Raw genomic sequence first — 13,723 nt, 5'->3', positions numbered from 1 at the left:
ACTTTAATTATAATTTCTTACTACTTCTAAAAACAACAAAGACATTGGTTATATGGTTATAATCAAGAGAAATAAAAGAATATGGATTACACAAATTCAAATGGAAATTACACTCAACAAGGATACAAGCATACCTTCAAAATCGCCAGACGGAGCTAGGTTGTCCTGAGGTTTTCTAACAACTGCCCTATCACCTACACCAGGTGATTCTTTGCCTGGGGCAGTGAAGTCTCCCTCTGGTCTTAAGTTATCGGAAGGTCTCCTAACATCAGCACGTTCTCCTTTACCAGGAGTCGTTTTCTCTGGAGCGGTGAAGTCGCCCTCAGGTCGTAAGTTGTCGGATGGTCGTTTAACATCAGCTCGATCACCTACTCCTACTGCAGCCTTTTCTGGACCAGTAAAATCTCCCTCTGGTCTTAAGTTATCTGACGGCCTTTTAACGTCAGCACGGTCTCCTTTGCCTGGGGAAGTTCTTTCCGGAGCTGTGAAGTCCCCCTCTGGTTTAAGGTTGTCAGAGGGTTTCCTGATGTCAGCACGGTCACCTTTGCCTGGGGAAGTTCTTGATGGAGCTGAGAAGTCACCTTCGGGTCTTAAGTTATCAGTGGGCTTCCGGATATCTGCTCGATCACCTTTTCCTGGTGATGTTTTCTCTGGGTAGTGAAGGTCACCCTGAAGTCTGAGACTGTCTTTAGGTTTTGTAGCAGAAATGGGCTGGCCAGATACTGTCATATATTCTGTCTTATGAGAGCTTTTTCCTGTCAGAGAGATAACATTCATTAGAGTATGATTAACAGTGATTTACTATCAAAAAAAAATATGACAATTCTAATATTTATCATTTTTCATCCCCCAATAAAGCTGGACAAATGTAAAGATTGAAATTATGACCAAAACTTGAATCCAACAAAGGCAATGAAGGAATCTTAAAAAATTTAGTAGAGGTCTTAATGTGTAGTAAAATTTTCTCCCACATTTCACTATAGGAAAAAATACCATGTACTCAAGTGAAAATTCAAACTTATTGAAACTTAAATCGTCCTCATATCAGCTGATGTGGCGACTCAATCTTTGTTAAAAAAAATGCTACGTAAGTGAAAAATCAAAGAGCTTGAAAAATTTGAGTTATAATAAATCATTCCTCAACGCTAATCCCCTTTTCAGCTTAAGGAAATTAATATTTTGAGCTATAAAAAATATTTATTACAGGTAATTCATTTCTTATTTGAAGAAATTAATAGATTGAAAGTTATTACATATTCCTTAAAGGTAATTCCTGCTAGTATCTAAGAAAATTACAATGAAAAAAATTGCATTAAAGACTAATTTTTTTTGGTTGATTCTCATATAGCTGAAACAAATATTAACCTGTGAAAAAAAATACAGGACAATAAAGTGAATGAGGAAATTATATCACTGCTAACAAAGGAAGCTTTTAGAATATCGAAGAAACCTTTAAAACAAAATTTACCAGCGTAATCTCCTCCTAGTCTTATACTAGAGACGTCTTGGCGGTTCCTTACTGCTCTGCTGTCGGTAACGTGAAGTCCTTCAGTTCTCTGCGATTCTGTAAGACACATACCGATAATAATCCCAGTGAATCCCTACTCAAGTAGGAATCCCGACACAAGCAGTAACCTATAGTCACCATTTCTGTGTGCCAATTTGGCACTTCTCATTTCTGATTCCTAATAGATCCTTACAACTGACTTTTTTTTTCTGATTCATAAGAGGTCCTACAATTGCTTTTTTTTTTTTTTTTTTTATTAAAGATTTGAGTAGGAGCAATAACAGGGACTGGGAAGATTCTCGAAAAACATTGGTCTAATGTTTACTTTCTTCTGTTGGAAAACACAAATCCTCCTGATGTTCAAGCCAATTTCTACTTTGATTTTAGAAATGTTAAGAAAGATTTACTTCCGAAATTAAATAATTGTAATTCATTTACGGAATCTGTCTGAACTTCCACGTGAAGAGCAATGTATGAAATTTTCAATATTTTAATCAAGTAGACTATCACCTCCGAATCCCTGCAAAGTTAAAATACTTAAACAATCATGAACAGCATCTTTATCTAAAGGCAGATTTACGATTTAGGAAATATAATATATCTGTTGATCATCTGGCACCTGATTCATGTTGTGGGGTTATACAGGAATAAAATTATGTAAATATATTTATGGTAAAACTGAAGTGTACTATAGATCCTCCGAAAGCTCACATTCCAAAGAGGAAAAATGTATAAGGTGTAGAGAATGACAGAATTGTGACACGCACACACACAAATATAAATTATATATATATATATATATATATATATATATATATATATATATATATATATATATATATATATATATATATATATATGTATGTTTATTTATACATGTATATATATACATACACACACACACTATATATATATATATATATATATATATATATATATATATATATATATATATATATATATATATATATATACATATAATTGATATGTATGTGTGAATATATGTGAATATGTGTGTGTATGTTTATATATCCATACAAATAGGACATAATTAATATATATATATATATATATATATATATATATATATATATATATATATATATATATATATATACATATACTGTATATATACATATATATATATATATGTGTATATATATATATATATATATATATATATATATATATATATATATATATATATATACACACATATATATAAAGCTTATGACAGAAAGTGACAGAGATGTAATGTGGGTGGCAGTGAGGATGCACGATCTGAAGTTTTGATAATTTGAAGTGAAGCTTGCGTTAACCTACGTAGATGAAGGTGATAAATAGTTTCAATAATTAAAGTAATTAAAAAAACAAAATCCTTAAAAGTATACAGCCCAGTAGACATTAAAATCTACTTTATCCTCAGCGATAGTTCCCGGAAATGGCATTCCATCTTTTACCTGTGCTCGACTGAATAGCAGAAATGCCAACATGCTGGGACACTTCTTCGCTTTTTGACATGTGGGAAGTCGAAGACACCCTTTCTTGGCTCTCCGATGTGACCTGCTGACTTCTTGAGGACATGTGAGCAACATTCGACGATGACGAAGACTCGTGCACACCTGTTACCGTCTGCTGACTAGCTAAGGACATCTGCTGCTGCTGCTGACTCTCGGCAGAGAGCCTGACGCTCTCTGAAATGCTTTGGCTGCTCTGACTGAACGCAGACGAACTCTGCTCTACTTTGACACTCTCCGACATCGTACTACTACTGCTGCTTTGAGCAAGGCGTCTGCTGCTCTCAGAAGAGGACAGGTTCTGCTGCCTCTCGGCCATCCTCCTCTGCTCCTCCGTCTGGAGATGCTTCGAATCGTGACTACTACTGCTGACGACGACGCCAGAGATGCTGACGCCTTCGGAAACGAGTGACCTAGAGTCTGAGCTGGTCACATTGGCACTTCGGGCCTCGGACGCTGATGACGACGAGCTGACGTAGGCTGAGGATTTCTCCTCCTTCATGGAGCTCGAGTAAGAGGAGGAGGAGACTTTGCTCACGGATGTTTCCTCCTTCATGGAGGTGGAGGACAACTTGGAAGAGGAGGAGGACATGCGAAGGGCGGTGGATGCGTCAATTGAGTCTTTGGCATGGTGAGTCATGCTTCTAGATGAATTCGCTTCTGCGGTTGGGTGAACGTGAAGAAAACGAAAACAAAAATGAAATAAAACAAAAGGGAAATTAATAAATAAAGGAAATAAATAAACAAAGCGAAAAAATAAATGAAAATGGAATAAAAAATAAACAAGGCTAAGACATGCTTGGATTAAATGGCTTTTTAGATCTTTTGAAATTATAAAGTAAAAAGCTTTAAACTAAATGGATTAGAGTCTGCATTGGATTGAACACAAAAGAACAAAAATTAAATAAAGAGGAAACTTATACAAATAGATAAAAATATAATGGAATAAACAGAAAATAAACTTATTATTAGACTTGATTGTACTTTAGATACTTAAGGCAATGAATGTCAAAAGTTTTAAACAATAAAATGAAATGTGATATAGAAATAAAGAAATGAAAAATTGTAAGCTGAAAAGATAAGAAAAATAAAAGACAAGCAAAATTAATAGATAAAAATATCAAATTACAAGAACACTAAACATAAGATCAGAAACAGAAAAAAACAAACAAAATAAGAACAGAAATAAGACTCGCACTTTTGTAAAGACGTAATCTTGTAGTTAATACTTTTGAAGATTTTGTAGTCTTGGAAGGATTTCTGGAATTGGAATTGGGCTTTATGCCCCAGCGCTGTGTTCGGGGAGGCCATTTGGCCCTTAGTTTAACTTTGAAGAGAAATATCAAAGGTGGACAGAAAAAGGAAGAAAGTAAACTTCTAGAAAATGGATACATATGGGAGCCGATGGTTACTGTAATGTATTTAAAAAAAAAACTAAGAAAACGAATAAAAATTACTTAGTCTAGCAATTATTTTTCGATGCACTAAAAGAACAGATACAATCAAGGATAAAAAAAAAAAAAAACACTCCAACGGAAATCCCTTCAGAATGGGGTCGTGTGAGGGCCTGTATATAAGTTATTAAATCACCATAATTGAGAGAATATGTGGTAGAAAAAAAATATAAAATCAAGCAAGCATCTTAGCATCTTACCATTTAAAGCCTGATTTACAAAAAAAAAAAGTTTAGGTTTTGGAAAAAAAAAAACTGGCATGCAAGCCCCATGTCTGCATATAAATTTGGTATCTAAAAACTCGGGCACAGGCTCTTTTTGCTCTTCAAGTAAATCAATGTTTTAGTCATACGGGCTGAACGACACGAAGAGAGAGAGACAAGACGCTGCAAGCTTTTGGCGGGTTTGTTAGAGCCCTCTTAGGGCAGAGGCAATCTTAGCGAGTTTAGAAAACTTTACCTGATATGCCACCGCCGCCCTCATCATGGGTCCGAAGCACTGTTTCGGCTCGCCCGGCCCTCAACACTGCCTGTAAAAATAGGAATTGGGGAAAGGTCAATTACCTGTAATAGGATATCATGAATAGAGAGAATTCTACACTGTGAGCCCTGATTTTGGCCTAGGTACAGAGATACTATGTGACCCTTGCTCTGTGGACCCTAATTTTGGCCTAGGTACAGAGAATAGTATGTGACCCTTGGTCTATGGACCCTGATTTTGGCTAGGTACAGAGATTAGTATGTGACCCTTGCTCTGCAGACCCTAATTTTGGCAAGGTACAAAGATTAGTATGTGACCCTTGGTCTGTGGACCCTGATTTTGGCCCAGGTACAGAGAATAGTATGTGACTCTTCTATATATCAAGGCACAAAAATAGTATATGGGAATTCCTAGAGGTCTATATACTGTGGCATTCGCTTTTGGAAGCTAGATATTAGCATAGATACTATTCTATGAACCATTATTGTCTAACTTCTATAAGTAGTGTCCTCTGCGGACTGGTTTACTGGTATAGTTGCAGAACTCTAATATGGCTTTATGAGCATTCCTAATACTAACAAGGATCCCCAGAATAGTTACTGGAATTTGATTTATTCAAGTATATATCTGAATATATAATCATAATATATAAAACAAATTAGACTACTTCCAAAGGGAGAACAAGTTTCATTTATTTTTCCTAGGCCTACCTGTGCATCCTGCGTGGAAGTGTGAGCGCCGCCTGTGGTGAGCCTCCCCTGAAGCTGCTGCTGCTTCTCCTGGGTACTGAATAGGTCGTCCTTGATCGTCAGGGTATCGGTGAAGCGCTGGAGGTCTTCCTTTGTTTCCTTGGAGGAGCTACTGATCTGTTCGCGTTGGGAAGACGATAACTGATGCTGTGCGCTTGCCGATGAGCTTAGTTGCTGAACGCTCGAGGAGCTTTGCTGTACTGACGAGGAACTCTGTTGGACGCTTGAGGACGAGCTCTTCTGCACACTGGAGAAGGAGCTCTGTTGTACGCTCTCCGATATCTTCCTCTGTTCGGCCGAGGATATGTCACGGACCTCAGAAAATTCTAGTCTTCCTTCGCCCTCTTGCCTGTGAACATAAGAGACATTTTCTAATTATTACGTGGCTCTTCTGTTAAATCAACATAAAAATCTTGTCAATTTTAAAGAATATAAATTTTTCTGGTGTACCTTACGGACTAGAATTGAGTTTGCAACGTTAGGTCATTAATATAACCCTAACAAAAGACGGTAATCATTTAACCACAACCTCTTTCTCTCCCTCTAAGTATATACTGTATAATTGTATGTGTGGTCTTAACGCTACCGCTGCAGACTGACTACTGAACTGACTCTGAATACTAACTTATGTAGTCCGGAAGTGCTTGCAAGAAACCTCGACTATTGATGGACGATGACTATACTTCTTAACTCATTCATTTTTAATCTCCAAGGTCTGCATCTTTAACAATATATATGTCTAAGCCGATCAATATAGTTAATCTATTTTTGGTGGCCTGAGACCTCTCCCCCCGCCCCCTTCCTCCCAACAGAGGTAGTGAGACGAAGTAGCCACGGGGTTGTATCATTGCGGCAGTGTCCAAGCCATTCACCTCTGTATCAATAATGTAAGCGACTCCCCTTGTCTTCCCATGCAACTATATACTCCCTATCGCAATGGTCACGCACACGCAGATGAAATGGAAATCTTCACTCCGGCAACACCAGGAAATCAGAATTTTATATATATATATATATATATATATATATATATATATATATATATATATATATATATATATATATATATATATATATATACATATAATTTGTCACTGTGTATACGCTTCTAAAGAATCTATTTTATGAATACATTTTTTAAATAATAATGTGCAGACGACGCAACCATAGTGACTATCTGATGGAGTTTTAGTCTTCAGAATTTCAACATTCTTTAATCATATAGCAGTCTTCATGCTTAAAGTGCAAGTTGGATTATAAGGTGTACAAATAAACACACACACAAATATATATATATATATATATATATATATATATATATATATATATATATATATATATATATATATATATATATATATATATATACACTGTATACATATGCACACATAAACAACCATAATTAGAAAACAGTAAATACATGTATGCTGACGTGTATCAAATTCCTATCCCAAAAAGAAGGCCAAGGTTCGATGTTAACTATCTTATACATTAATACTTGCAGGGCGATGAATGGTATCTCGACCGAACTGAGAGAGAGAGAGAGAGAGAGAGAGAGAGAGAGAGAGAGAGAGAGAGAGAGAGAGAGAGAGAGCTTTCCCGTTACATGCAATCTGGAGTCTATTGATGATTTTATGGATTATACCTGGAGTATGTAGAGCTCTGCATGTAAAGAATGTACAATATATATATGTGCGAGTGGGTGCTGTCTTTGTGACGAAATTATGTTAAGGTATCTATATTAGATTAGTATACCTAATATATTTATTTTTTTATTTTGATAAAGTCTGTTATTTCTCTTAAATTATGTTTATCTATCTATCTATCTATCTATCTATCTATCTATCTATCTATCTATCTATCTATCTATCTATCTATCTATATATATATATATATATATATATATATATATATATATATATATATATATATTTATATGTATATATATATATGTATATATATATATATATATATATATATATATATATATATATATATATATATATATATATACACACATTTCATCTTGATATAGTCTTTGTTTTTCTCATTTATAGCTTGTTATATAATATGTTTTCCATACTGAACTTTTTTTAACAACAACAACAACAACAACAATAACAACGAATGCAGTCGTTTCTAGTCTACTGCAGGACAAAGGTCTCAGAATGTCAATTCATGTCTGGGGTTTGGTCAATCTTCATCACCAGGCCGGCCAGTGAGAATTGGTGATGGTGGGAGATTTTTGTTCGGTCGCTCACACTGAACCAACCTAGTATGGATGGCCCTGACTAGTACAGCTTTACTGATTATGGCAATACACAACCCGTTTTACTAGGTTAAGGTATCCCCACTCAGAATAATAATAATAATAATAATAATAATAATAATAATAATAACCAGACTTTATCATCAGCGTATTTCTAAACATAAAAATGTATGCATACACTCAAGAATGTTTATCACCTATGTATGCATCAATATCCCGCATGTATGACTAAACGCACGATCGCATGACCCCATTCAATGCCACGAGAAATAAAATAGTTTCACACTAGGTTACAGAAATCAAACAGAAACATAAGTCCTTTAAAAGATCAATAATTCCTCCTCCTTCCAAATAGCACAGAACACAAAGACTATATACTGAAGGAAGATAGGAAGGCTCAGGCTTCTAACACACAAATGAGTGTGCTATGAAAAGATGCCAGATACTCCCATGCGAAACAAATGGCGCCATCTCTTGAGCGAGCAACCAAACATTCAGAGCGGTAATGCTTACGGGTATATAGGATGGAATTCGATTGTAAATTTTGCGACATATTTGTTCATTATTTGCATTACTATGTCAGTATATTTTACTCATATATTCGTGATATTCTTAAATTTTAGGTAACTAAATTGTAAATTATGTTTCTCAGTCTATTTTTTTAGAAATTCAATAGCTATATCTCTTATGATTTAGATAATTTTCTTGCAAATTTAAGTATTGTACAGTATATTACAATCATTTTTAAATGTTCTATACAATACCACATTCGAATAAATTAAAACATACTGTATATCTGCTTTGTTAAACATAGCCACAAATGCTTATGTGTAGGCATACATTTAATTGCAGTATGTAGGCCACTGTAAGATGGAGAGATATTAGGTGTATAAAAACACAATTGTATTTTATTTTTTATTGAAATGGAAAAGCATGATGCACTCATGTATAGTTTAGTATTATAAACTAATAAATGTATAAATGTACAATCAGAAGGATCAAAATAACACAAAATTGTATCACACACAAAAATAATCATAGGGGGGTTGGAAATAGAAATAAGGTAGCATACAAGCCAACAAAAAAATGAAAAACAAAAGAGATTTACTGTGGATGCCTTGCCTTAATCTTACATCCAATATCAGTGGGGCTTACTCATTAGCAGCACATACTGCATGTATTATACTGTTTGGACTCACCGTTCTTTGTCCTTAGGGAACCTGTGAAATACCAAATGAGGATCGGTTTCTTTTTGTTTATGGCACACAACACACTGGTGTGACTTCTTTACGGTCGGCGCCATTTTTTCGTTTGAGTCAACTATCAAATTCTGAATATAAACAAACAGACGACAAACGATGTATACCTACAACGCCATCTAAAATCGGAGCAACCAACTATTGTGTTCACTTTGGAGTTGCCAACTAGCGTATTAACATTCTATTTTGAGCCTTCCTATCTTCCTTCAGTATATAGTCTTTGACAGAACACTTGAATATAACCCCCACCCATTTCCCCTCCTCCTCTAAAATCCAGCCTAACACTTTCCCCTCACTTGAGGACAAGAAATGTAAACAAGGTGCCACTCAGAGGCGCTGTTTCTTCTTCTTCTTCTTCTTCTTCTTCTTCTTCTTCTTCTTCTTCTTCACTGGAAGAGGTCAGTCACACCTTGAGTCTAATGATGACGTCATAGCATGTAAGCAGCATATTTGGGGAAAATTTTATTCATATGTATTTGATTAAAATTTCTTCCGTTATATATGACAGAAAGATTGATACTGTTTATAGAATGATTTATTGTTAATTTGTTTACATCATTTCTATTTCCTTATTTCCTTTCCTCACTGGGCTATTTTTACCTGTTGAAGCCCTTGGGCGTTTAGCATCTTGCTTTTCTAACTTGGGTTGTAGCTTGGCTAGTAATAATAATAATAATAATAATAATAATAATAATAATAATAATAATAATAATAAAATTAATGTGAAAATATGTATTGGGAATATTAAAGAATGAATTGGAGAAACACGGATTTTTTCAAGTTATTTTTCCCTATTTAGACGAAATAGAAATATAAAGGGTGGGAAGTTTATAAAATTCCACACAGTATGAAACAAACTTTATTTTGTAACAAAGAAATCTTGGAACAAAAATTTCTGGACTACACATTCAACTCGAAAAAAGTTTGGTAATTCGGTGAACTTCGCAAATATAGTTGATATATTTGATGAAATAAAGACAGTTATGTTAAGGGAAAAAGTAAATGAAACAAATTCAGAGTAAAAGCATTTTCCTGTTGCTCTTCTATGTATAGGATGATGACAAAAATAATAATAAAACAATATGGAAAATAGTATTAACTTGAGTTTCTCGTCTATCAATTTTTGAACGTGAATGATCAACGATTTTGCATCAATAATAATAATAATAATAATAATAATAATAATAATAATAATAATAATAATAATAATAATAATAATAATAACACATTAATATTTAACAGCCTTCCCTTAGCATATTTGAGTAGGCACACGCCAAACAAATGATCCCGCACCGAGTTCTTGCAGGCACTCTAGGTATGCTACAGAGTATGGCGCCTTAAGTTGTTAAAACCGTTGTAAAACAATTGATTTTGCTGTCGGTTATATCAAGTCGAATCTTATAAGACTGCAATTCTTAGCATGAGTAGATCCCAATAAATGAACAAATTATTCATTTTAATTACTAGGATGTATAATTGATTTTAGGAAAACGGAAGAAAGAAAATATTAAGTTACACGTCATTTCTTATGACCCAGAAACTTATCGTCTTTATCTGAACTTAGCAGAATCTCAGCTTTTACTACGCTGACCTCAATTCTTGATCGGGGTGAAACAAGGTCAAGAACTAAGACGAATGGCGGAAGTAAATGTCTGAGAGGGGTGTCAATCAAGATTGACGATTGCTTCACCTTGACAATAAATAATAAAAGTTGATGTTTTTTTGGGATGCAAGACTTTTGTTAGTCGTAATATATAACGACACAGAAGTGAGTAAAGAAATATTGAGAGAGAGAGAGAGAGAGAGAGAGAGAGAGAGAGAGAGAGAGAGAGAGAGAGAGAGAGAGAGAGAGAGAGAGAGAGAGAGAGAGAGAGAGAGAGATCAGCTGCTCATGCAACTTTCCAGCTGCTTCCACATTCTTCTTCGGTTCTGGGCTGCCCAGGGGCATCAGTATAGCAGCCCCATAAGCCACTGTATTACACAATAAAGATTAAATTTTATTGTTCACTGCCAATCAGGCAATGTAGACAATTTGCAGCCTGTACTTCAAGCTTGACTGAGCGAGTTAACGTATAATACATGAGTCACCAGGTAGGGCTGTTATTAACATTACTGAACCACCAGCAAACATCTCTCTCTCTCTCTCTCTCTCTCTCTCTCTCTCTCTGTGGTTTATCAGTAAGTCTTCAGGGGTGATTTTTCTAACCTCACGAACATTGTCTCGATCCTAACAAAGGCTGGCCTCCATTTCAATTGGTTAGACTAGTACTCCTTCAACAAGGACTCGATCCCAGGACGTAACAAACGTGAGCCTAGTGCTATACCACTCAGCTATGGTTCCCACATAAAAGGTGTATGATACCACCAGGTACAAAAGATCGATGTACATTGCCATTTAAAGTAATTTACCACGATTGAAAGCACGCGATATTATGACGTCACGGCGCATGCGTCTTAATGTTAATTGCCCTTTGATCTTTCTAGTCATAGAGGGGTATTTGGGAGCGTCTTTCATTATATATATATATATATATATATATATATATATATATATATATATATATACTGTATATATATAAACTCTCAGGTTTTATCTAGTATGCATACAAACTCACAGAATTTATCCAAAATATAAAAACAAGATTAAATACAAGATTATGCAATATATAAAAAACTTGCAGGATTAATCCAATATATATAAAACCCACTGGATTTATCCAACATCAGTGACGAATGCCATGCTGACAAACGTTTTTTTTTTTTTTTTTTTTTTCATGTGTTTTGTTCTTTCTATTTTGTACAGAAATTTTTAACAAACTTTTTTCATTATATAAGATATTAGCTTGTCTGTTTAGTGGATTCTTAAGGAACTAAATTTACCTTTTCATATTATTATTATTATTATTATTATTATTATTATTATTATTATTATTATTATTATTTGCTAAGCTACAACCCTAGTGGGAAAAGCAAAATGCTAAAAGCCCAGGGGCCACAACAGGGAAAATAGCCCAGTGAGAAAAGGAAACAATGAATAATAAAATATTTGAAGAACAGTAACAACATTAAGATAAATATTTCCTATATAGACTACAAAATATGTACAGCGTATATTCACTGCACTTGGATAAAGCTATGAGAGAGAGAGAGAGAGAGAGAGAGAGAGAGAGAGAGAGAGAGAGAGAGAGAGAGGAGAGAGAGAGAGAGAGAGAGAGAGAGAGAGCATTTAAAGAAAAAAAGATAAAACAAATTCCATGTAATTATCCGGCAACCGGATATGTACATACCTGCGCAGTTGCTAATAATGATAGGTAAGTACAGGTTACAAGAGGAAACATGAATGACCACGTACTTCTATGCATATACTGTACACTTTATGAAGTTCGAAGTAAACAGACTTTGTGGATATTTACAAACCGTAAGTTATGCTCCTGTGTATGTCTACATGTGGTTACTTGTGTGACGTAAATACATAAGAACAATACTTACGTATATAGATAATAATAACAATCTTAATAAATGTAGCTATTAATTTATTATTAAGATTGGTTAATGATAAAAACCAGGAATTAAATATTCTCTTTCTAGTTAGTAGTACCGTACTATCTGGCTATCAATAAGGCCAATAAAAGCTTAAAATTGACTGTAGATAAAGTATATTACGGTCAAATTTAGAACGAGACTTAGATACAATTAAAAACAAGCTCCTTATCACTGTTACCAACTACATTAGTAATCTTGGGAAATTTGTTACAGCCAAAGAATAGTCAGTAAAAGTTGGCAACACTGTCCATGCAAAGGATATATGAGATCTTTATAAACTAAAAAGTGCGCGCAATACACCAGACGTAAACAATGGCTTTAAAAATAACTTCACGCGAACAATATGCTACGATTCATTATCTCAAATTATACGTTTATTTCGGCTGTGTTTTGGAAATTAATATTCTTGTAATGCATTTCAATGTAATGGAATAGGAAATTTAATTTATAGATTATAATGACGGGTAATTATGAGGTAAGACTGGTAATGCTCTTACTGGTCAAATAACATCTCATTATTAGCTTAATTCATTACACTTAATGTGTTATTTCTTTCGCATAATGACAGCGATATGAGAGAGAGGAGAGAGAGAGAGAGAGAGAGAGAGAGAGAGAGAGAGAGAGGGAGAGAGAGAGAGAGGAGAGAGAGATTACAACTTGATTGCTCTAACTGAAAACATTGTTTGGGGAGAGTAATGGTGAGAATTTGTCAACACATAATTTGTCCACGATAAATATTTCGCAAAATTTATCGCTTGTAACTTCTGCCATGATTAATGGTAATGTTTTCATAAATTGCTTTCTTACCAAAAGAGTTTTTCTTACTTGTCTTTTTAATAATAACAACAACAACAACAACAACAACAATAATAATAATAATAATAATAATAATTAATATTATTATCATTTTGTGAAAAGACTAAGATGAAAATTTTGTCTGTAAAG

The 13,723-nt window shown here is 34.3% G+C and overlaps 1 protein-coding gene across 1 annotated transcript in view; it reads right to left on the bottom strand.

Moving 5' to 3' along the window:
* LOC137630620 (uncharacterized) overlaps positions 1-13,723 on the bottom strand; it is an 84,666-nt gene that overhangs the window by 18,170 nt on the left and 52,773 nt on the right. The window contains exons 3-7 of the mRNA XM_068362224.1: positions 5,669-6,056; positions 4,938-5,007; positions 2,968-3,684; positions 1,469-1,564; positions 135-755 (exon numbers count right to left, since the gene is read on the bottom strand). Of these exons, the coding sequence (XP_068218325.1) occupies positions 135-755; positions 1,469-1,564; positions 2,968-3,684; positions 4,938-5,007; positions 5,669-6,056 (1,892 nt within the window). The remainder of the gene's footprint in view (positions 1-134; positions 756-1,468; positions 1,565-2,967; positions 3,685-4,937; positions 5,008-5,668; positions 6,057-13,723) is intronic.

This window comes from Palaemon carinicauda, chromosome 38 (genome assembly GCF_036898095.1).
Source record: "Palaemon carinicauda isolate YSFRI2023 chromosome 38, ASM3689809v2, whole genome shotgun sequence".
NCBI lineage: Eukaryota > Metazoa > Arthropoda > Malacostraca > Decapoda > Palaemonidae > Palaemon > Palaemon carinicauda.
This window is presented reverse-complemented; position numbering and strand designations above follow the sequence as displayed.